Source organism: Triturus cristatus, chromosome 11, assembly GCF_964204655.1.
Source record: "Triturus cristatus chromosome 11, aTriCri1.1, whole genome shotgun sequence".
In the NCBI taxonomy this organism is placed as follows: Eukaryota; Metazoa; Chordata; class Amphibia; order Caudata; family Salamandridae; genus Triturus; species Triturus cristatus.
Window position 1 is genome coordinate 668,918,902 of NC_140594.1, and position 26,576 is coordinate 668,945,477.

At 41.0% G+C, this 26,576-nt stretch overlaps 1 protein-coding gene across 7 annotated transcripts in view; it reads right to left on the reverse strand.

Annotated features, from left to right (window-relative positions):
• Window positions 1–26,576, reverse strand: part of PAX3 (paired box 3) — a 123,186-nt gene that overhangs the window by 76,031 nt on the left and 20,579 nt on the right. For 5 of the 7 annotated variants that reach the window (XM_085634258.1, XM_085634259.1, XM_085634256.1 and 2 more), the window contains exon 4: window positions 24,681–24,839. The exons of the other annotated variants lie outside the window; for them this stretch is intronic. In XM_085634258.1, the coding sequence (XP_085490384.1) occupies window positions 24,681–24,839 (159 nt within the window). The remainder of the gene's footprint in view (window positions 1–24,680; window positions 24,840–26,576) is intronic. 7 annotated transcript variants of the gene reach the window in all.

The following is a 26,576-nucleotide window of genomic DNA, read 5'->3' on the forward strand; positions in this document are numbered from 1 at the left end:
AAGAGCTCTGATACCTGATATCTTCGGGTCTAGTTTGCGCTATATAAAACTCTCTAAAAAAAAAAAAATATGTTTTTAGTCTTTTACACCCTAAATATTTTCTTTTTAACTGTTTTGCTGAATCAATTAATATTTAAGCTAATATAGTACTTGCTGAAGATTCTGTGACACTATTCTCATAATTTTAATTAACTGTTCACTATAGAACCTATCTATCTCATCCCTTAAAGCAAACACTAAAATGTTTTTGATGAAAGGTGGCATTGATAGGGAAGAAATAGATTAGTAAATTGAGGTCATTTGTCTGGTAGGGCAGCAGTAACTGTCTTACAAACAGTCTACGCTTTACTGCATAGTACAGGGGTGTGCAACTTATGGCCATGAGGCCAGGATTCTTGCCAGATTTTCAGGTTGTCTATTGACGTTGTAAAAAAGTTGCAAATAGTATTATTGCACGTACATGAAGCTTATCTGTTTGTACAGAAAATCTGCCATGGGTTCAACACCGGACCTATGGTGGACAGCAGTGCTATATATAGCATAATGAATGACAGCAATGAATCTACCACTCCTCCCACCTTACCATTGCTCAGTCCTTGTCTTGACTCTTTCATCTGACCGTTGAGGCATTCTCAATTTTTTCAATGTTTGTGACTGTACAGTTTCTTCTACCTTACACCGCTGTTGCATGCAGCATAAATGTTTCTCATGCATATACATAGTGTATACCATGAAAACATGTCTGGTTTTAAATAGCCTAGGGGTCCGCTTTTTTTTAATAATTTTTTTTTACGGAGTTTTATATAGCTCAAACTTGACCCGAAGGTATCGGGTATCAGAGCGTTTTACATAGCACCAATTGCATTACATGAGGACACATTCATTTTTGTTAGGCACAGGGAAATGAAGTGATTTGCCCAGAATCAAAGGATGTTCAGCGTCATTGCCGAGACTCGAACCCGGTTCCCCAGATTCGAGGTCGACCGCCTTAGCCATTAGACCAACTCCTCTCCCCTATGCTTGTCCAACATAACCTCAAAGTCAAACATGAGAAATGAAACTTTGCAACAAAAATTGCCTTTGGGTGACTTACAACCAAGCCCTACATGTGTAGAATTCCAACAATTGTAAATATACACATATTCAAATCAACAAAATAGGATATGATGCACAGTGAGGCAGAAGCTTCATTCTGATTACAAGATAAAATAGTAAAGTAAAATTGCCTCAGCGGAAACTAAAAGAATGAGTAGTTGGCGCTAAATACATTAAACCGCAAAATGTGGCACTCAACAGGAGGATTTTAAGAGCTTGTGACTTATTATATTCCCTCTCCAAAGAAATGATAAAGATCCCTCTTCCAGCTTTGTCTTGTGACCTTTAAAGGCTCATGCTATATTCTTTCACTTGCTAATTTCTTACTGGATGGTTGAAATACATTTCTGCAGTATAATAACCAAACAAACCCGTTTCCATGTGCCAGGAGCAGGAGCTAATGTTACCCAACTAAACTCATTGTTTTGACCACTGAAGGATGACAAGCTGAGTGGAATCCCTGCAGCTCACACAGAAATCCATACCATAAATGCATTATACCACTGTGCTATATTCAAGGCCCTTAGAACTATGTAGTAATGTTGGATCAACTATGCAGCAGGGTTGGCTAAATTAAAGGCAAATTACGTGGCATGTAGTGGCACTAGCTGCAGCTGTAATATTTGGCTACTTTGTCATTTTAGCCCGTGTTAATAATACATAACAAAAGTTTCACCGCATTAGTAAAACTTTAACACATTCCTCCATTGAAAGGTAACTGGTTTACCTATGCAAAGCCACTGCATGGCAAGATATGTGGTGCTTTTTTTTTTAGTATTGTTTGATCCTTTTAAGATAGAAACAATGTTTGTTTTTGTTAAAATCAGCAAACTATGCTGCAGATGGTGGATTATGCGGCAAGTGTGGAAACTCCATAATCATTCAAAATAACCATAGCCACAGAACCACATAATTTTAGCGGTCCTGCTTGTATTATAAGTTTCATAACAAAGGTAGTGTTGTACGCTCATGATAATTTTGGAAGCAGTGCAACTGGTAGGCACCACGCCACTGTACTCCATCAATGCAGCCTCTATAATGTTACTGAATGGGCCATAATCACTCTGGCGGAACAACTTGCTCTGTTTAATCCGCAGATGTATTCCAGCAGACTCACTGTGCCATGCCTAACCACTAATAGAATTAACAGAGCAAAGCTTGGGCCTGACTGTTAATAGAGATGATTTTGAGGGAGAAACATCTAAAACAAATGTTTACCCGCCAAGTCCCTGGTCTATGTTTCCATGGAAAATTTACTCCGTGAAGTCATCCGTAGATGTATGATTTGGAGGAAACACTTCCTTTCCAGGCCACTACCGCCACTCACCTGCTCGCGACACTGTCCGGGTATGACTTGGGTTAAGGTCTGTTGATGCAGGCCGATGTTTAAGCAACTGCTTTTAATTTACAAATTAAAGTTGTCAGAAGTAGAAATCCTTCCCTTGGAACGCGCCCAACATGTCAAGAATTAATTCTAATGAAAACAGCATTGCCTAAACGCAGGCTGGCCAGTTACTTGCTTTATTTACACAAACAAAGTCCTTCTCAGTTTCTTTGATAAAGGCAGCTAAATCTTTTTGCCCTTTCATGTTTTGTCAGCACTTGATTCCTTTTGTCCCCTGGCTATTTGCCTAGCTGTGGACAATGAGGCAGGAAGAATGGAAGCAGATTGTTCGAGTGGCCTTCAATAAACCTAATTATGACATGTTGACTGCACTCACCATGACATATTCAGGGGATCCAGGCTTATTCAATTACCCATGCCAGGTTTCCCTTTCAGGCCTCAATTTATCCTTTGACTGTTTGTATTTCTGAACAGTATTCATGTTCATTGTAAAAAGAAAATCCCCTGGACTTTGAAGGGTTTTCAAGTTGGTGCTGTTATTGTAGCTAATTTTTATTAACTGAATGATAACATGAGAAAGAAATGGACTTTTGTTGTGTAATAAGGACAAATCATCATGGGTGTGGAATGCCCCCCCCCCTTCACAGAAGGGAGAGTGTGCAGCATAAAAGGCGGTTATCAACAAAACATTAGGTTCTCATTCAGAAAATATTATGCCTGCGCGAATGTCAAAGGTCATGTTCTAGCCGATCAGGCCATTTTTGAGACTTTGAATGCATTTAACACCACCCTTAGGAATTTGGTCTTCAAAGAGCTATCTTATGATATTTGTTTTAAATTTTACCATTGAGGCTTTTTTCCTGATTCAAATTGTTGCTGAGTGTAGCAACATGTTGCCCCTTTCATAAAGGGCAATAAACCATATGTTCTTGAATACAGTATATGCCCACATTGCCGGAGAGCCATCTCACTGGTAACTCTAGGCCAAACATTATCTGCCTAAAATATGCAGGGTAGTCACTTTTTAATTAAAACTCAATGCTTTCTGGTTGAATGAGCAGTGTGCTCCTCTCACAGGACTCACAGATCATGCAGAGCTCCCGTAAAGCCTCTGTATTGAAGCGATGTGGCAAGTTAACAGAAAGAATAGAGCGATGAGCGTATGGTCTGCAACCTTGTGTCTGATCTGTCTGAGCCATGTCGGCAAATTGATCTGATATAAATTAATATTGATGTCTTTCTTGCATTCCACTGGAGTGGAGAATCATCGGAAGAATGACACTATTGAGTATCGCTAGTCATGTTAACCAGGCTTTTGGGCTGAAATTGGCCGACAAACAATCCAGACTCCATTTAAAGGTACAGTTTGATCAAGAATTTTAATGTAAGACCAAGTCCGATGGGCGCCCATATAAATCACAAGATTAAAAGAGTCACAAGATTGCCACATTTTTGCAATTTAAGGAAGAGAAACAGCTCACATGCACTGTGGTTGGCATCACCACAAAACTTTCTGTCATGAAATCAAATAAAACAACCAGCAAGTTCCATGCGCAATGTGTTTATCTCTGCTTTAATTACAAGGAAAACATGCAAATTCTTCAAGAATAAAAAACATTTTTTCTTCAGTTTTTTACTGCGGGTCTTATATCAAGTGACTCACATAAGTAAATTGATACAGTCCAAATTGTGGTTATGAAAGCCATAATGAAAACCTTGTATTGTTGTTCATGGACTGTAGAACAGAAAAAGACAACTCGAAAGACCGTTTTATACAAAAAGGCATTGTCCCTATTAGGTTCTATTCGTGCACAGACGCACTACTCCTCACAGCCCACCAAGGAGTGGAAAGGTACATGGGTCTATAAATTACTAACTGGAAAATCTTACATGTACAGTTGCTTGAGGCAATGTCTTGTGTTAATTATATTAACTGCATTTATCTACAGAAACGTAAAAATCACATTACTAGAAAAAGTTCAACGATAAAGATGTGTTTTATTTTCCCTTGTTCCATGAAAAACATAGGGTAGAAAACAAACTATCTAGCATTCAAATTAAATTAAAAATGTTGTTAAATTGCAATTTGTTTTTCTAAACACACAATGCTTTATTATAATTATACATGTGTGTGACTAGCTCTAGCTAGTCTTTCTGCCTCGTTGGTCCTTACATAGCAATGTTCCTGCTTCAGTTGAGACATCCAAAATCAGCTGAAAACTGGTGATAACAAATCTCTGAAGCAAATTATAATTCTGTTAGGCAGTAGGAGGTAATTAACCCTGCACTCTGTGTGATTAAGGCTTGCTCATTTTCAATGATTTAGACAGCATGTGGTTCCAATGTGCATTATGCTATAGAAATTCACAAATGGATGAGGCAGTACAAGCCTTCAGAAGTTTGCTCAGCATCACAGGCCTTCAGCATTTTGCTCAGCATCATTCAGCAGGGAAAGAAACATAGCATAAGAAATATAAGTCATCTGTTGTGCCATTTAATATGAAGAAACACTAAACCTAGCCAGAAATTTGTCAGATCAAAAATAAATTGTATCAAAACTCTTGAGGCAGCTTTATGATTGTTTGGGTATTTGACTCCGGACATGGCTACTCAACAGATTTAAAATTTGCCGAAAGTCCCCCGATTCCATCTAACCCATGGTGATGTTTAGGGTGAAGGGAGGTGGTGTTACAATATTTCTTTTGCAATAGCAGTTCTAAGGGATGCCTATGACTATGCGTCGGGGCGTTCTTCCCAGTCAAGATGGACATCTGCTGTGGCTGAGCAGGCTGCCGTATTCAATGGAAGGGTCTGGTGTGCGAAATCTCAATTTCACTCTTTCCTCTGACGTACACAATGGATTTTCTTTGCCTCACTAAATGTTTAAACACCGGCTCTTCTGAACTTAATAATTCAAGGTTTCACTTATAAATTTTATACAATCAAAATGTATGTACCCAAAAATAGATAACTACAGGTTTTTTGTCACATATTTGGTGCCACCTTTGATAACTGGTAGAGTGGTTCTGTTGCTACAGCTGGGGACTTGACCAGTGCTCCGTACAAGGTCTACGGTTAGGGGGAAGGTTGAGCACGTGTCCTGTTGCCGTTTATTCTATCGCAGAGATATAAAAGTGCCAAATGCACTCACTTGCTCACAACAAGTTATAATAACAAAACTCCTGCCACAAACCCTCTCTTCTATTGTGATGTGCTAAAACTTCTATCAAATTAAATAGTTCTCAAACTACACAACAAAACTCCAAATCCCTAAACAGAGAACACACATCACCATCATATGATGGAACACAACAATCTGTGTTCTTACAGATTCTCATTTAATAAGACATGGTGCTTTTGGCTCATTCAAAGCTACAAATACCAATAGGAAAGCAATGCTGTAAATATACATTGGCATTTAACAATAAGAGCAGACTACAGTATTTTACTAGGCACCGGATCAACAAAGGCAGCTGCAAATCGTTGTTTCAGAGAATAAAATGGGATGGGGTTTGGGGACATGATGGTATGCATATTTTAGAATGCAACTTAATATGTGCCGAATAAATGAAAATATTTACTTTACGCTGGCAACATAAAATTCACATTTTTTTACTGGAATCAATACACTGATAAAATATACTTCTGTCATATTGAAGTCTAGCCCCCGGATGAAAAGAATGCCTCATAAATTGAACAAGGTGATAAGACCACATCAAGGCCAGTAAACTGCTTCAGTACAATTTTGTAACTGGTTTTCCATTTGTAACTGGTGATTGTTGAATTCTACAAAAGTACCTTACATCACATCGCTAAAACATACAATTTAGGCCATTTTTGGTGTATAGTAAGGGTCACCTGTAGAGCGACCTATTGAAGACAAGCAGTCTCCTATCTATATGGATTCTCACCGCAAGCCGAACTATTGCAATCACATGTTGAACACAATGCATTTGCCACACATATCAACAAAACATCCAAGGAGTACATGAAACGGAAGATGCACTACACTTTTTAATATACAGTTATCCTTATATAGCAACGAAAAAATCTCTAATATAAATCACGTTTTTTCCCTGCTTCATGTGGTTTAGATCATTAAAAAGCCCCAAAAGAGGATTTTAAATAAGGCTGAGCAATCAAGAATGAAATTCTGGTGTGAAATCAACGTTAACTGTTAAACGTCCACTCTCAAGAATTCCGAATCATCATTATGAAGCTCTTTATATCCAGATTCTGCACAGCAGTTGTGAAGCAACTACACGTGTGAGACCAACCTCAAATATAAGGGGCAGGTTCTGCATACCCCGCTCTCTATCCCTCTTTATAATATACATTGAACAGCATAGTGTTTGCCTGGTCAATTAAAACAACATGTTGACAACCACATGCTACTTACTGTACAACTATCTTTCCATGGTAACACAAAGTCATCCGGTAAGAAGAAATTTGATCATATCCATTCACCTCCACCCATACCCACCCTGGGACTCTAGTATCACTCTCTAAAACATTATATGCAGCAGGCGAACATTTAAGCTGCATTGTCCTGCACATCGACAGGCCCAGGGAGACCGTCTCTACTGTTGACCCTATTGCTTCTGCCATGCTCCTCAGACATTTCATGTGTCATTTCATACTAAAATTATAGAAATTTGGAGGGGCATAGCAAAATCAGTTGTAGTGAGCGTGGCATCCTGATTAACGGTGGTTTTTAGTTGGTGGGACTAGTTGCTGTTATTAGTTTGCTAGTTTAGTTATTTGAATTATCTCTTACTTTGACCTTCTTATATTTTTGTCCTTTAATACTGACATTACTTCTCCTAAAGTTCATGATCTACAATACACCTGCATTGGCTGGGGAAGGGTGTCCTACTTTACTTGGCACTTTATCTTGAAGGTACCCTGGCAGCATTGTTTGTAAAGAGGTGTCAGATGTATATTCAATGTTTCAAAATTGCACAAAATGAAAGGATTGCGTGTAATGTATGGAACGTTCATGCACGCAATATCATTCCCTGTTGAGGGTATGCCTTTGTTCTCGGAAAAATGAGGCAGTGTCATGTGATCTTATTTGGATTAAGTGATGGGTGATAAAAGTTGTGCATAAATTAGATTTCCGAAAGGGATTTATTTTTACAGTAATGATTGTTCTCAATTTAGGATACTTGTCTGAAGATTATAAAGGCATGCCTTTTCTCTTGGATTTTCATGAATGCCTTTTGTCAGTCAAGAGTGCTTAAACTCCCTTCATATGAACGTTGCTCACATGACATGCAAGCCCAAACGCCCTTGCTGAATCACAGAACAGGAAGTCTTAGTCATGTCTCTTTCGGAGATGGGATGTATGGGATTGGTCAAATCGGACCACTTCAATCGCGTAATTGCGTCCTCTGTCCTCAGGTGCAAATTCAATTCTGTTTTGCCACTATATGGTGAAAATCTCATTCAAAAGGTGCAGAGGCACAGACATCACAAAGTAAATTCCCACAGCATATTTGTTTTAAGAATTCTGTGACATTTTCTTTTGAATGGAGAATAATAGCCCCACTCAAATCTCACCCAGACCTTCCCTGAGAAAACATAGGAAAAATAAATAGAGGAAATAAAATCTATTAATAGAACATGGATTGCTCTGAGGTTGGCAAAATCCACACAGATCAGTCTGGTGGAACTCTTGTAAAGTACTTTTTTACTTTTTCTTCGTTTGTCTTATCAAAGTCTGCACAACATTTACATCGTATATATCACAAGTTATTTTGGAAAATGCTTAGTTTAGTCACAAGTTCAGCAGAAAGGAGAAGAGTGTAGCTACACATGGGTGTTTGAGACCATGCATAACAAATGAAAGTGCTTGTGTGTGCGATTATGTATTTTAGGAATCTTTGGAGAAATGTATTTAAAGAACTAATGTAGAATTGTATTTGACTTTTTGGGACTTGTGAAGTTTAAATAATGTACAGATGTATCAACTTCCATAACATAACTCTTTTGTGTTTTTAGTGGTTTCTATACATTTCAAGTTTTTTATATTCTTGCGTACTCTTTTTTACTAAAATGAACCCTAAATAGCCCACCACGCACATACAGTAGCATTTACTCTTGTTGCGACTATAAATAGCCTGGGAAGATGCAAAGACTCCCAAAGAGAGGGCCATTCACAGCTCCAACACAAGATAAGGAAATATGTTTCCACGTAGTAGATATGTGTTTAAAACGAATAAATGAAAGAATGAAATAAAAACCTCAATTTCGCATGTGCAAGTGTGCCACAAACGTTAGGTATTCTCTCACTTATCAAAGAAAAATATCAAACATATAAAATAGGAAACCTGTAATTAGTTTACTTTTTAACACATCACTTATTTATGTTCACATTCATACCCATTGCTATACTGTGGTGCAATCACTAAAAGGTCTTCAAATATTGCTAACTTACCTACAGGTAGAAAGCATGTGGTCCACCCACTACATTATCTTCTAGGTTAGTGTATTTTTGTGTGTGTGTGTGTGTGTTTGTGCACGCGCATGTGTGTGTGTGTGTGTGCGTGTGTGTGTGTGTATGCGTGTGTGTGTGTGTGTGTGTATGCGTGTGTGTGTGTGTGTGTATGCGAGTGTGTGTCAGGTAACCACTGCCTTTGCAATACTGATAGCCACATCAAGCTGGTGTTAACTACATTCAAGCGACTTTTGGTATGGAAGAGGAAATCTATAAGGTTCCTTATTTGAAGAAAGGTATAGAATTTGAAGACGGTAGCAAGGCGGCGAGAGCTTTCTGTTGTAAGAAGGAGAAGGAAGTAGTGTAGAAATAAAACAAAAGCCTGGATGTACAGAGTACTTCTTAAGTATGGGAAGTGAGCAGGATATATTCTGAGAAGTGGAATGGAATCCAGAGGTCTACTGTTGGGAAGAGAGAAAGTAGAACCGGAGGCAAAGAGACAACCAAAAGAAGAGGAAAAATTAACACGTTTTTAGTAAGGTCCTGGAAACTGAAATTCAGAAGTAAAATAGGAAAGATGTGTGGAATAAGGATGAGTGGTAAAAGAAAAGAGTAGAAAAATGATGTTAGAAAGTGATAGCATGTTCTCTCAAATGTCTGCGTTTGCTTTCATTAACCATTCTCCTTCCATCTTTCTGCCACATTCACCATCATTGCAGAAGCCACAACTCTAGAAGTGCAAAGATAGATTGGAGGCAGCCAAAAATGGTACATCATGTAATCCGAAACTCCTTAGAAGAGACAGTCCAGACATTCAAATGTATAAATGCTGATGGAAAAGATGAATAAGGGGCATGATGAGGATTTCAATCTCCACAAGTGGCAAAATCCTAACACAAGATGCTTACAAATGAATGCAGAGCCACAGACACAGAAATATCATATGATGCTGAAGCAATGCGGTGATGTCAGAAATGTGGCTTCACAGAAACCTTGATGAAGGTAAGAATCAATCATCCAGGAGAAATGAAAGACAAACAAGCAAATGAATGCAGACCAATAGCACTACAAAATATGTGAAAAATCAGCAGGCAATGTAGTGTCTGTACGTTTTTCATGCCAAGACCGGTCGAGACTGACCAACTGGGAGGACTCAAGCAACATTTCATCAAAGCTTCGCCAAGCCCCACAAGTTCCTTCAATAATTAAAGAAAGAGCCACCTACCCTGCTTGCAAAAAACTGCATTACTATAGGGTATGAGTGTGTAGGCATGAGATTTTACAGATGTGAAAATATAGCACATATCAACCATCAGAATCCAGTCCTCGAGGGTTATTACACTCATGAACTACAAAGACCAAGAGACAGATAAAAGACATATAGGCTGAGAACTAACTCCAACATTGAATGTGATGCAACAACCACTGCAATAATATTGATAATATTGCTGGTAAATGCCAACTTTAGTGTATCAAAAATGTCCTTTCAAATGTATCGGCATAATGGCCTACTCAATTCACCTGAATTTTTAGTGAGTGTCCACTAATATCATTATCAAGATTTTTGGCATATCTTTGTTGTCTTAAGTGGCTTTATATGTGCCTACGGTCAAACTCCTACGACTGTCCAACTATCTATCCAGCTAAGTATAAAAGGTTTGAACTGCAAACCCTCTGGTTACATAGTTTCTGTCTTCAACATTGCCTACTATGACCTGGCCAATACGTATGCCTTGATCCCATTGGCTTGCTCCTTATTAATACCTGAATCTTCCATCACCTCCTCATTCAAACACGCAAGAGAACAGTAAAATTGTACGGGCAATGCTAAAAAGACTCTGATTCAATAGATAAGCGTTCAACATTCAAACTAACGCACTATAACACCTGTGATCTTGAGGTCTTCTGTGTATGCTGTTCTTGCACATCAATACTAAGGGCCCGATTGCGAGTCTGGGAGTCCTCGTGGGCACGGGGTGGCAGTCTCCCCACTGCCCGATTATGACTCACGATGTGACAACCATGAGACCGCTGATGCCGCTAGGGAACTGCCATTCCCTAGAGGTGGCACGGTGGTCCTTAGGCCGCAAAATGCTTGGCAGGACTGCTGTGGTCCCGCCAAGCATATTACGAGTTTCCTCTCCACCAGTGTTCACATGGCTGTTCCTCCTACATGTAAACCCTGGCAGAGAAAAAACAAAGAGGGCGCTACGGGCCCCCTTGGGCCTCAAGCCGTGCACACAGGGGGTCAAACATGTGCCCCCTGTGTGCATGCACATTAGTTCCTGCACGGCATGGACTTTCGTGTCCATGCCGTGCAGGAACTGTTTTTGACGTTCCCATTGCCGTGGGAATCCCCAAAAAAGCCCGCCAGACAAGAAAAACGCATAATCTGGTGGGTGGCTTCACCGCGGGTTTGGCGGTGCGGCGGCAGGGCGGACCTGTCGCCGCACTGCCAAACTCGTATTCAGGCTCTAAGTTTTTTTGCTATTTCATGTCTGGAAAATATTAGAAAGACTGTAGAACTGAAGTTGTTATCCACTCGTAGATTAGGCCTTGCCGAATGTTTCTATCGCGGTTAAAACCATAAATCTGTAGAGAATAGTGGTATTTTCAGACAATCGTGATGCTGCTGTTCACTTTGCGAGTCATACTATGCTGGACCACTGACCTAGAAATGCATGTGAGGCGGCCTCCAAGGCTCTCATGCAGGAGAGCATCCCTCCCAGGCTCTCATGCGAGCTTTTATTCCAATTATGGAGTTATTTGTTTAGGCCCTTGGTGTAGCAGAGTGGTGTTGGTCCACGCTGAAGGTCATAGAGTGATGGGAAATCATGGGGGTGCTGGATTTAGCCAACATTGTGGAGTGGTGGTGGAAAATTATAACGTTTTGTCTTGCTGGTTATAACGGCTGAAAAAGTGGGAACGTAAAAATCCTACATGCAATCCAACATACTCCTCACAACCCGACTGAAAAAAACCCTGTAACCAACCATTTACTAGAGAATAGATTTATTAGGGGGTGTACCCCCAGGTATGTATATTGAGTGTTAGCTCAGTAGTTTGAGCACCTGTTGCAGAGCATCGTTCACACAGGTTTGAATTAAGGCCAAGGGATTCGGCACCTTTCATTTTAGGGGTCAATAAAATGATACCAGAGTCCACTTTCGCAAGGCGCGTAGGCTACTTAAATTGTGAGAAGGAATACGCAAAGATGGCAGGAGCACTGTTCAGGGTTGAAATAGTCCCGCCCATTTATATACACTCGGATGATACAGATCTTTAGGAACCATACTGGTTAGGTGAAATATATTATTTTAATCTGAAATGGGTTTATTGAACATAAAAGTCCCCTATAAAAGCGCTTTAGGTGATAAGCGCTATAATATTGTTGCTATTATTATACGAAAAATAGGACTGTCAGCTACTCACACTTGACATGGGTGAGTTGTGTGTGTGGGCGTGGGGGGGGGGTTATTTCAATCGAAGTCCAGTATGGGAGGAGGGAAAACAAAAATGTACGTGACAGCTCAGTTTCGGTTTCGTGTACACGCCTCCCCCCCCCCCCCCCCCCCCCTCGTCCCCCACCCCCCTTGCTGGAGTGCAGAACCATTAGGAGGTTACCCTAACCAGAGTCCACGGAAATGTGTGGGTAAACTCGCCCAAATCTCACTGGGCGGGGGAACAGGAGGGGCATTGGGGGGGGGGGGGCGAAGAACCAACCCAGCAGGCATGCTAAAACAGCCCTCGGGGGCTTCATAAACACCCCAGGCTCTCCGTGTGAATACTGAAGCTCTTCCCCTGCAGGGAGCCCCCTCGGGCGGTTCCATTTGTGTGTCCCAGTGGGGAGACGTGTGATTGCAAGGGAAGCGTTAGTTGTAGGAATGCCCAGTTCTGTGCCACTCAGAGTATGGGGAGCACCACATATACTGTTGATGTTACCTCTGGCGCAGTTAGAGGTGTCTGGTGAGATGCGAAGCGCTCGATGCAGTATTGCTCTGTACTGTGACACAACTGCAATAGGTAACAGGGTGGCATGAACTAGATGAATATATTTAATTACAAAGCGCCTTAAGACTCCTGTCGAGGTGTTGAATGGTGCTGTATCGCACAGGAGGCTAGGAAGCACCAAATATGCCACTGGGGTGACTGAGATGCGAAGCGCTAGACGGAAGAGTGTCCGGTGGTGTGATCATGTTACAAAATTGTAAAACGGCGAGGCATGGGACTGCATTGCTGTGGCACAAGGACAAGGCAGTTGGAGTTGGGGGGGGGGGGGGGGGGGCGAGGGGTGATGCACAAAAATAGGAAGCGGCTTCTGATATGGCGGGTGCGGGAGGCCTAGGGAGCGAGAGGTGAGCTGTGACGCAGTTATTAATGCTGAGGGGTGAGGGGCTGTAATGCCCCGTGACGGAATGCTCTGGAAGGAAACTGAGGGAGTGGGCAGCATTAAATACACTGCTGACCTAAGCTATGGCGCTTGGGTACAGTTACTAGAGGCCGAGGTGTTGGGAGAACTATTTATACTGCTGGCGTTTATGTCTAACTACATTATAAAGTACAAGTATACCTTCTTGGCAAAGATGGAAAACGATTTAAATTTGGTGGGGGGGAGGGGGGAGTGAGCAACTTTGTAAGAATTAAGTTATACTTTCAAAGTGTATTTTGGGGTGCGTTTTTTTGACCACGTGGAAGAACGAATCAAAAAATTGACCTTTGTGGTTCAAAAGATTCCCCCAGTGATGAGTTAACCTAATAAGGGTGTGACCTTTTCAATGTCTAGTCCTACTGTGAATTAGTTTAAAAAAGCAATGCAATTCATTCATGCGCTTGGAGATGAGGGGGGTGCGGGGGAGCAAGGCGTTTAAACAAGGTAGTACACCACCTTACCTGTTATAATACTGCAATGTAAACATTTACAACGAATACACCTGCAAACGAAATTAACACTTGTACTAAGTTTAGCAATCTCATTGAGAAGAAAGGCTGAGTCGGAGGCCAGTATCTCAATGGCAATCTTGCCAGAAGGAGGGCAGATTGCATAGACATTCGTTCCTTTCTGACATTTCAACATTGCTTTCAATATCATTGAACTTGTGCAAATAAAGTAACAGAGTGAAATTGATGGACACAATCAACAACAAACTGAGGTTGCCATTATAAAGCTGGAATAAAATTGCAGTTGTACAGGTCTAAAGAAGCAACAGAACGTAAGTAGGCCACTGAAATATATATCTATAAATTAGCAAAACTGAAAGAAATATGGTTGATTTCACCTTGGCGTCCCATCAAGGGTACAAGGAAAGTTGTTCTTAACAAAATTCAGCTTAAACGAATTGAGCTGTACACCATATAACACAAGTCTGGTAGTGTGCACACCTGATTTTCAGGACATTAGCGTTCGCTTTGTTGGGCATCGTTTTCAGCGAGAGAAACACGTGTCAGGGCTTTTCCTTACGTGCAAGATGAATAAATAGTTATGTATGGCAAACGGAAAGACAGCACCCGAGTATGACAGGGCTGGGAAAATACACGTGTTGCTATGATACTTCGCAATTTACGAACCCGTAATACTTTTTAAGGCCACAATAGGACACCGATAATTTCTCTTTCCTGACTGAATCGACTTTTTCCTGCGTTTAAGCCCTTTAGCGCGGCTCAGCACTAGTTTGGGGAAACTGCTTTGGCCGGAAACCCCCTTAGGGGCTCGGAAGGTTAAGAATCAAGAGAATTTCTTCCACGTCAGATAAACTCAAACGGACCCCGCTTTGATCTCGGTGCTTAAGGAGCAGCAACAATGAAAAGCAACAACAGGGGTAAGAGGCAGCGGCCCCTTTAAGGGCGACAATAGTACCAACAAACAACTACTTAATCAATGTTGGGCCCGGGACACTCGAAGCGGCCTTTCAGATTGTAATTCGTGATTGTAAAACAACTGGAGGGGGGAGCGGGCGCTCGAGAGCAGGCATTAAACGTGCAGCTTCATTGCTTTTTTGGTGTCATGTGTAAACTTTGGGGTGCGTGAGCACGAGACCTGGGAGAGCTGTAATCCGAGCAGAGCTTGGAAAGAGCCGCTGCTCATCACAGTGAACCCGGCACAGACAATTAACGGCCAATAATGGACGGAATACAGCTGGGAGCATTGCTTCTAGAAATGCACCCATTAAAAGTGTAGCGCCTAGTGCAAACGGTGCCAATATCGCCAACAGCAACCATGCAACATTATTGTTATTTCTAGTAGTAGTGGTTGTGGTAACAGTATCAATATTAATATTAGAATTATTAGTTGCAGCAGTATTACTAACAGTATCGGTATTAGCACTAGTATTATTTTTAGTTACCATTAAAACATAATTATTATTACCTGTCTGTTATTAATATTAGCATTATTTCTTGTTTTGATATTTGTATTACTAGCGCTACAAATATAGTAAACGCCTTTACTGGAATTACTATTAGCGGTAGTAGTTGTGGGATAATAATTATCAGTTTTATTTGTATATTTGTTGCAGTTCTTGGTGTTGCTCTTATATAGTGTTTTCTGATTCTTGGTTGCTATTATTGTCGCACACTTGATGAGGTAGTTCCTTTCATTTTGTTGTTTTGTGTTGTGGTGGTGGTTTTCTTGTTATATTTAACTTGTCGTGGTGGGGTTTTCCTGTTCCGCTGGTTGTCGTTTACTTGTTAATATTATTATTACGGTGGTGTTGCTGTAGTTTATTGTTCATAAGGCCACCAACAACGACAGTAAAAATAATTGCAAACATCTCACAGATGTCTGGTGTGTAGTTCATTTTTGGATTAAACAGAACCAGCTGTTTTCTTTCAGTGAAATATGCACTGGAGAGTATTTTAATGGCATTTTGCAACCCCTCGCAGGAGGACGAAAGGCTCTGACCGCGAATTGAAGAGATTTTATGCTCGGTTCCCACCTCTACAGGTTTGCTGGTAGCACGTCCTAGAGCGAAATATTGAGCGCGCTCAAACTTGTGCCCTGCCGGGCTCCGTACGTATCCCAGAGCGACCGCTCCGTCAAATGGAAAGTGACGTTTACAAGGGAGGCTCGCGCTGAACGCAGCGGCCTGAGTTATTGCTCGGCGTTTCACTCCATTTCTCCTTAAATTAACCAGAGAGCACTTTGTAGTTCTGCTCCGTTCCCGCTGCTGTTTTATTGCTCAGCCCGGGGAAGGCGGGCTGTTCTGTCGGCATGAGCTGCCCCACAGCCCCATCTCCTGCGGATGGATACACACTGCACTGAGTCCCCGCGGTGCAACGCTTAAAAGGCCCTGCGCGCGACCGCGGTGGCAAACAAAACCTAAGCGCCACATCAACCTTGAATTCAAAATACAGTGCAGCAAAGTTACCGTACAGTGCATTCTCTTCCGCGTGTGGTACGTGGTTCCTTTTCATAAGCAACAACTGGCAAATGCTATGCATAAACGCAAGGCCAGATACATATTGGTTTAAAAACGACATACATTCTACTTGCAATTTTTCGCATTTTTTTCTTCTGAATCCCGCCATTCATTAAGGTTAGTAATGTATCCCGCACTTCAGAAAAGTGTGAATATCCTATGCATTGTTGTTTATTAATTTTTTTGCAAGTACACTGGGCTGACATTGTTAATATCATTATTATTGTCGTTGCTGTTGTTTTTATTAGAAGTAGTACTACAGTAGTTGTATAATCGTGGTAGTTTTGATAGCAGTAGCAGCAATAGTAGTGGCAGGTGTAGTGATAGTGGTAATCATAGAACAAGTAATGCTAATAGTTATACTAGTTATTGTTGTACTTACAGAAGTGATAGATTTAACAATAACCTAAACATAGTGTCGGTTGGATTGACACTCATAGTAGAAGTAGTACTTTTATTAGTAGTCATCACATTGGTAATAGTTGCAGCATAATAAATGTAGTAGGAACAGTGATTGTGGATGTAGTGCCTGTAGGAATAGCGATTATAATCAGAGTTGTGGGCATATTAAGGGTAGTAAATGTGATAGCAATAGTGGGATTAAGCGTAGTAAATGTGGTAGCAATAGTAGGATTAGTAATAGTAGCAATAGTATATGCATTGACAATCACAGTGATTGAATTTCACAATACCAGGGCTCCCTGCAAGTCGCAATAGCAGCACTTACATGTGTCGGGAGCAGTGTTTAATTTGAGCCGTGGTTTCTGGCGTTTGGCACCAGCACTTGATTGTCAACACCGGCCCGTGCGACTGTGCCACTTGGTGGCGCTGTCGGGCTACCACAACAGTTAATTATCAATTTAGTATACATTAAAAATTACTATTACCTGATGCCCAAGCCATTCTTATAGCTTTGGGGGCCTGGAATAGTCCAACTTGTAACACTTTAGGAGTGTGATGGTTAGTAGTTGTGTTGTTACTATCATTGGCAGCAGCAATGTGTGGTGCAAGCTGCAGTGGCCTCCTCACGAGAGTCCTGGCACTTATTATTTCACAAATTAAACACTGGTTGGGAGTAGAACAACAGTTGTGAAGAGTTGAGTGCAAATATTCTTAAACATACTATAACATTTTTCACTGTGATCTGTGGATGGTTATTTTGTTAAGCGCTATAAAAAAGGGCGCTGCATCACTGAAAACATTGCTTGCCTAAATATAAAACCACATATCAAGTGCTTTAAAACAGCATTGAATTTTTCCACAAAGAGCATCAAAGGAATGACACAGAACAGGAAACAACCACTCCATGGTTAGCTGTTAAGAATCTGCTTTAAAAAAAGCGAAAGAAAACAGTGATGAATGCCATGTATAATTCAATCACAAATGGCTTTCCTTTGGATCACTGATTAAATCAGTATTTAACCAGCTAGTTCCTGATTTAGTTTCCTCGACCTATAGCGGCAACCACAAACAAAATATCAAGTTGCCTATCTTCCAGGCTCAAACTATCCTTCAGATCAAACTAAACCACTTCAAAGACAGATCCACAGATCCTTAATTGTGACTTTTTGTCTAAATATTTGAGCAAGGGGCCTGGATCGTGTGCCCAGGGTACAATCATCATTTGCCCCCTGTTGTTCGGGAAGCATTAAAGGACAACAAAATATTCCACAATGTGTCTGGACTGGCATGGGTGAAGCTCTTTTGGGACCAGGGGACATATAATACCTGAAAATGTCTATGAAATGGGGGATTAAAAACTTTAAAAAGAGGTATTCCCATCATTTTGTAGGATAAACTGTAATAATTTCTACAAAAAACGAAACTGCGTTGTTTCAAAATCTTTTATAGCTATTATTCAGAGAATTATTGCCAGTGTCAGTACTGGTATTCTCTCTTTAACTGTATTTTCCGGTGTAGCAGATGGCTTTCAAGATCAGAAACTTTAAAAAGAAGTGAACTTCTATCACTCTAATAAGATTTGATGAGTGTTATTTGATGTAAAATAGTTACTGGGCTTGGACATTCCACTCATGCGCTTGATTGCATAGAAAGTGGGTGCAGAAAGTGGGTGCAGGAAATTGCTAAATTTGTATAAGAAAAACAGGCTACATTAGGAATGAGCTCCCCAAAATAATTCGCGTTTAGAGTGGGATAAACCTATGAAATATGAAAAGTTTTGTTTTGTCATTTAAGAGCTGTAAAGCAGGAGCGGTTGATGTTGTTTTATGGATTTGACATGGGTCTCATGATGTCTTATTCCAGGCGTATAGGTCATCCATTATTTTATTTTGTATTACTTGCATTCCTTCATTTATTGGGGGGATACATACTAGTGTGCTCAATGTAGGCCATTCTTTTTCAATCTTTTGGCTTTATTTTAGCTTTCTGCCAACGAAAACTCCCTTCTCTTCAATATAAGCTAATGAGGAAATGTAATTCCTCATCGGTTTTAAATGTCTTCTATCTGTTCCCAATGTAGCAAGTATATGAGTTAATTGCACAACTATTGTCCTCATTTTATGAGTACTCTGCTGTTGTATGTGATTTTAAGGTGTACTCATTTTGTATATTATGAAAATGTTTTAAAATGTTTATTCATTTGTTAAAACAACAACGTTCGGATAACTTTTTTGTTCCGAATAAATCAAAACATTGAAAAAATGGCAAGATTGTACATGTCAAAATACAAATAACAGGATTGAGTAACTATTTACACCTGGCAAGAGGCTACTTTTTCTCACTGTTAAGCTCTGTCTGGGAACTGGGATGTGTGTGTTCATAGGCAGTTGTTTCATTTCGTTTGTACAATGTACAAGAGGGGGAACCCGTGCATCCTAAACATGGTAAATGCGTGCTCTCCTGCAGCTGTGTTTTGTTTTTTTGGTAGATCTGATCGTGTAATGCGCCCTACCAGTCTGCACAACGCAGTCACAAGCAGCAGCGAGTCACCAGCGGTCGAACACGCTTTCTATTACTTTTGTGGCTTTTGTCCGGGCCCTGGAGTGTTTTTCGCCCCTTTTGGTACCGTTAAAAAAATGGGGGCGGTTCCAGAAATTTCTCAAATGTCTGCCCCGGGCTAGAGAGGGCGGTCCTGCTTGGAGATGAAAGTGGAGGGGAATAAAGGAGCCCGTTTAATCTGCCTGAGCAGCTTTGAGAGGGGACAGCCTGGGCCTGGCCGCCATCTTAACAGCGCGCATGACTGCGGATGCGTCCATTGTGACGACGGCGGCGCCCGAGGGCCAATTCCACGCTCTCGGTCGGCGGAGGCAGCGCGAACACAGGCGCCCATTGAGCTGGTCGGGCCGCGCGGCAGCCCCTGTGCAGCACTACATGTCACCCGGCGAAGCAACAGAAACATTTAGAAGGGCCGATTCATGTTCAAAGAGGACCAGGGGGAGGGTATTTTGGGAATTAATGGTGCTAATCCCGAATTCTTCAGGGAAGCAGGGGGCTGGCTCCTGCTCACCGTTAAACCCATAGACACCAAGGTTAGCGGGAAGCCCAGTCTGCCACTGATCTGTGAGAGAAAGACTTAACAGTGGGGAAGACATTCTTCAATACAAGCCTCGATTGTGTGGCATTTAAAAGACTGCAGTAACACAGAGTCCTTCAAACTCACAGTACCTTTTGACACACACACGCCTTTAACCAGATGTGTGTTTTGTGTCGTGCAACATCTTATATGTATTTGTGTACTAATTGTTTTGGAGTGAGAACATACATGTCACTCAGCGGCCCAGTTCCGACCCCTATTAATATTTCTATTCAAACAGTGACAAGTTACCTACAAACAGGTCTGTGTGTTAGTAGACGTGGAGATACATGTAACTCTACACTACATACATGCATGGACAAACACCAGCCCACATTTGTGCTTTCCTATTGTTACACGTTTTTTAACATGTTGTGCAAAGGTCCAATTTGGGCTAAACAAATCCATCCTGCTCACACATGTTCTAACTAGCAAGAGATATGGTCTACCGGTCAACATTAGAACGTTTAGAGGGATGTTTTAAGAATTGGTAACTGACATTTAATTCTTAATTTTTCAGTGTCACGCGCACCAATGTTTGGTTCATTGTATGTTTTTTTAACCACTCACTTCAAAAATAATATATTTATTCAGTTTATCTCTAAAAATCCTACCAATTTCCACCTCACTTTTGAGTTGCTGGTCAGTTGTTTCAACTTTCACATCTATACGAATTTCAACATCTTACACCTTGCATGAATGCTAGCCAGGGTTAAATGGGCACAGACAACATTGAAACCCATGCCTCAAACAGAATTCCGCTTAACCCCTTAACAGATGCTACAATACTGACCAACCACACTTTCTGATCTATCCAATGAACAGCACTCCACTGACCTTCAAAGCAAGGGACCTCAGAGTTGTGCTCGACTCAACCATGAACATTGACGAGCTCATCAAAAGCAAATCACACTTGCCTCAGTAGCAGTTCAATTTGCTGAATCAATTAACCATCCTCCATCCTACTGTGGGACAGTTGAGTAAGCACAGTGCTTTCTAGAGTTGACTAAAGAAATTAGATTCTGTGCAATGGGATTGCTCAATACTGAAGATCACACTCCATACTGCAACAATATTGTTGTGTACCATATTACCCCTATATAATTTCGCTGGCTTGGATCACCAACCAATCAAGGCCCAAACACTAGTAATTAATGGCATTCATGTACCAAAATACAATCCTCCTCAAACGGCAAATGCAAGGGAGTCCAAAGAATATCAACAAAAATCAATTACATAGGCAGTGGGTGTTCTCACAATATGCCCTGGATCTGCCCCACGAACACATCTGTTATACATGCCTCAGCCGGTTGCTGGAGGTGAATTTCTTGTTATGCTCTCTATTCTTAGGCTTAGTTTAAAGATATGTGCAACTGTGTCTTTTTTCTTTTCAAGAATTGTTACTTTTGAGGAACAAAAAAACAGAAGGCCACAGGAAAGTGACAAATGAATGTGCATGTATTTTCTTTTAAAAAGGAACCACGTTTTAGAAGAGATGTTGGTGTGGTGGGAAAGTTCAATTTAGACACTTGAAAAAAGTTGACATATTTTGAAGTTCACAATGTCCAGCTAAAGTAGGAATCAGCTGAGCTATGGAGTAAATGGATAAACTATATGCAACTACATATTAGGCATGTGATAAGTCTCTTTTATTTAATTCTGCTCTCCCAGCAATCCATTTGAAACAACCAAGCTCCTGAGTAACCATACCCGACTTTGTGGAGCTACGCAAACTGGAGCAGCACAGAAATTGCACTTTAAAAAAAATATCTTTGCTTGATGAAACATGAGTAAGGCTACATTCAATATAAGGCACAGTCAATGGAAGCAGCACGTTCTAAGTAACACGTTCCGAGGGAAAAGCAACAAAGAAGGCCTCATGATTCTATCAATTACAGCCTTTTGTCTTTAAATAGCCAGCCACATTATTTAGGGTTCAGCTGGCTTCTGTAGAAGCCCAACACACAAAGGTTTTGCAGAGAACCTATTTGTGACATTCTTTTCATCTACTTATAAGGTTACAAAAATATATATATTTACTCTTTGCTTTTTGTTGCTTTGTGCTGTCTTTTTTAAATGTTTTTGTTTTGTGGTTTTTTTCCCGTTGATGCTGGCGCTCCCTATTGTGTAAAAATCACAGTAAACGGATGACTTTGAGTTGTTTAATCCAGCAGTATGCTCTCTCCCAGACAGATGATGCTACAGTTTAAACTAATGGGGTTGTCTGGCCCTCTGAAAGGCTCTCAGTATCAGCAGGCTGCAAAAAAAACGCCAGATACATTCTGTAGGTGAAAACTGCAGCTTTTCCACGACGGAGAGTCCATAAAAGTGTGGAGAAGCGCGCCTTTTGGGGCTCATTGAATAATTCATCCCTCATTGCAGGCCCATAATGTCCTCCCAGGGCCCTTTGTGCAGCTGTTTTCTCTTCTTTTCTCCTTGAATTATAAAAAGCTTGCCTCCTTTTGTTCACATCAAGCTGCTGCTAGCTGAAGCTTTGTCCAGGCAAAGCTAAAGTGTGAGTCTCAATGGACTCCGGCCTCTTTGTTCGCCAAGTTCATCTCCAAGTGTGGATTGTGTAGAGAAGGCCTCCTTTGTAAAAGCTGGAGAAGTTGTACAAATGTTTGACCAGCCCATTTGGGACTTTGTTGAGCCACTGCCTTCCTCTGCAGGCCACTGCTGGGTCTCAGCATTTACCAGCATCCTTGGGGCATCTCAGCTCCGTGGCATTAACACTCGTAAGCACACCATCCTTGTGGGTTCTAAAAGCTTCAAGGAAATAAGTGGGAGCACTGTTTATCTTTCCTGCTAAATGAGCCCTTCTGCTCGTTCCATTTATTGTAATGCAGTTAAGGCCTGAAGTGGAAACTCAAATAAACAACAGCGTTGGGCCACAAAGTTACCAGCCCGATGCAAACAAATGGAGACATCCGTGTTTGTTTAAACAAGTGTATGTTTAGAAAAAAAGGCAGGCCAGCAATTTAAAATCTCTTACTGTGGTTCATTAACAACAACATGCTTCATTTAAGAGCTTACTGCTGGCATCTGTTCGTGACCTGTATGCAACTGGTTTAATTCACTGTTCAGCATTTCATCCTTCCAAGGTCGATAAAGTAAGCGCATTCAAGTTGACTAACAGAAATGACTGCTCCTCACACCCCATATATATGCAACCTGTTGCGACACTAAGCACTATGTAAGACACGCAGCTTTTATTTTGTTTTTACAAATGAACTGTGGAAAAGTATGTTCATGGAGGTTGGGCGTCTATTTGTATTATATGCAAAGTAAATTTATTGAAGTGAAGTCAACAAGTAAGCATGTCTGTCATGGTTTTATTCCGTTTGCAATACACTGGATAAGTTAAAGTGCTAATGAACGTAGGTGTATGCAGTTATGTGGCAATTACCCATTCATAAAGATTTAAATGCCATGTTTTAGGCGTTATTTTGTAGCTATTTTGGCAAATGGTTAAAGTGCACGATATCTATCTATCTATCTATCTATCTATCTATCTGTGTGTGTATATATATATATATAGATAGATATGTATTTATATACATATGTATGTGTATATATATAGAGAGAGAGCGAGAGAGTAGTGTTCGTGTACAGTATGTCAAACACATTATTACTACACTTGCAAAATGTAAAAGTATTTAATATGTTGTTGTCAAATATTATTTGAATTCATCCAAATCAGTGAACTACCGAAGGAGATAATGCAAGCATTAAACAATAATCGTAACTTTTAGATCAATATATACGACATATGAAGGTCATTACAATCTGTCGGCGAGAGTGTTTTCCATGATTCTGAAACGTGTTTCAAACAAACATTGCGAGAATAAAATCATCGCTGAATCCCACAATTGAAAACCAAAACAGTGAAAGTTTAGGTAACAAACTTCCCCTGTAGTCTGAGTGTCACTGTGATTTTTATGATTGTAGTACCGAGAAACAGCCTGTACTTAGCACGCAGTCAGAACACCCACCTCCCAGTCTTCATCCCCTACAAGGAGGAAGCAGTGGTGCCTTTAACGGGTCTCGAGGTGGGACAGAATTCAAGCGGAAGCCCCTTTGATCTTATCTGCTGCGGTTTCACTGCCCTCACACCTCTCTCAAATAGTTTACTGCCCCGTGGTAAACACCTAGGGAGGGCAGGACACTTCCGGCACACTTTCCCCAAACAGGAAGTGGCTGAGAGCGTACAGCCAAGGCTTGGTGGAGGGTGTGAAAATCAGGCTGGGGGTCACAAAGAACTAGGTCCCTCTGAGCCGCCACTGGGGTGTCTGTCTATATACACTGCCCCATGTCCATTCTTATCGTGTACACTAAGGGGTTTGAGGGGCCTCCTGCAAGTAGGGAGCGTGTCCAGGCATGCTTCAGCCTATGAAAGACCTGTACTTTGTAAACACCGTATACCAGGGTTTACCAAGGTAGCTCCGGGAAGGCAGGACCCAATGTACATTTTCTAGATAGGCTCTTAACATACATGTACATGCATTGAATCTGCATAGAAACTCATTCACATAGACATTGGATATCTTGGAAATAAGGCACAGCTCTGCCCATGCTAGACCTATGCTAAACATCCTTGCCCTGTCCAGCCCAGCTTTTATAATAATTTGAAATGTCAGTGTTGCCGATTGAACTTGCTTTGTTTTGTATTCGCACGGGTTGTGGCAGAGTCGGGCCCTTGCTGCTTTTTCAGGGGTATCTGCCTGCTGGACCCTCTTCTGACACACATCGCCCCCCACTCCTTGGCACAGAGATGGCCGGGCCAGGTTTGACTAGGAAATGTACACGTCACTAGATCGGGGTTGGGAGGTGGGGGGAGGGGCCTTACAGTACCTCTTTCTCTAAGGATGCCATCGATGCTGTGCTTGGTCTTCTTCTCGCTCTCTTCCACTTCCTTTCTTTCATTCTCTGCCTCCTCGTCCTCCTCCTCCTCATCATCATCATCTTCCCCTCTCCCAAACTTACTTCTCAATATACGACTGATAGAGCTCACTTCAAACAGAGAGAAAGGAGAGGCCGTTATCACACTGGCTGGAAACAGGGGAGGGTGGAGGCTGTGTCTCAGTGGTGCCCTTCTCTGGCTCCCTCAGCACAGACTCCTCATGCAGAGGCCCCTCCCCCGACTCAACGTCACACAGAGCACACATTACTGTGGATGTACACATCCCCACCTGCACTATAGACAACAGTTAGGAGGAATGCCAGGCCACATTTAATGAGATTGTATAATCCAGGCCTACTATCGTGTGTGTGTGCGCGTGCGCATGTGCTGCAAGTGATCCTCATATATACATACTTATATGTAAAGCTTGAAAGTTATCTAACTATCTGCTCCAAATAGTATCTATATTGTTCACACCCAAAGGTGTACATATCCCTGCTCCTTTAAAATAAAGACAGAGGCACTCTCTGATGCAAAAAGTGCATTTACTTATGTGATTGATACACATCTAAATTCAAATCCCCTGAAATGAGCCCCGTTCAGTGAAAACATGGTACCACCGTCCACAAAAATAAATGTTCTTTTTGCCCCTGATGGCGCCTCTTTCCCAATCTTTTGATGAAAAGGTATCGTCAACTAAATTACTATTTAAAATATATATTATATATATATATTGGGGGGCCCATGCCTCAGGAGAGGCAAAGCCAGGAGGGAGTCATAATGACCCCCCCCCCCTCACTCACCACTGATAATAATTGGCATATTACACACTGCACATTAGCATATATGGTTTGTGACCTGACATTATTTTCATGTTCCCTTGTTTTAACAAAAGATATTTAAAGAAACCGAGGATGCAAAGGGTTAACTTAGTGCAGTAAGATAAAATCAAATTGAAGGGACCATGTGACTATTAGGAAAATTGTTTCCCCTGTTGAAAGTATTTGTTACATGCAATCTGTGAGTCAGAAACCTTGCTTTTATTCTTATCAGTATTGATGTACTGTGGCAGTAAACTGGAATTATACCTTTGCCTACAGTAATACGTTTGAATGTGTGTTTATTAGTTCAGTTGCTTGAAATAACATGTGGGAGTAAGCCACTTTATTTTTACTGCCATGGCATAAATATATGTGTGTTTGTCTGTGTATGATGCAAATGTAATCAATGTGTTCTAGTAACAAGTTATTAAGAAAATCTAGTTATAAATGCACACTCACACAATTATTACTACAGTGCATAGGCCAATGTCCATGTTATTACTCTCTCTCTCTCTCTCTCTCTCTCTCTCTCTCTCTCTCTCTCTCTCTCTCTCTCTATATATATATATATATACACACACACACATATATACATATATGTGTATGTATATGTATACATATATGTGTGTGTACATATATCTATCGTGTGTGTGTGCTCATGCATCTGCTTGTCAGAGAGCATGCACGCCCACATATATCTGATGTGTATATATAAATACTTCAATACACACCTTTGTATTGATTGTGAAATGGACTATCTATGGACCTGATTCACTAAAAATGCACTGTAACTGGAAGAGGCTAATCTTTGCATACAACTGACTTATTCCTGAATTCCCAGAAGTAACAATTACTATTAAGAAAGTTTTGTGAATCTAGTAATAAGTATCTGCATATCACCTCACGCGAAGGTTACATGATTTTTACACAGAATATTTAGTCCAGAGCCATTATGGTAGTGCTATAATGTAACCCCTTTTTACTAACCCCCCCCCCCCCTAAAAAACATTAAAACACTCTGGTGAT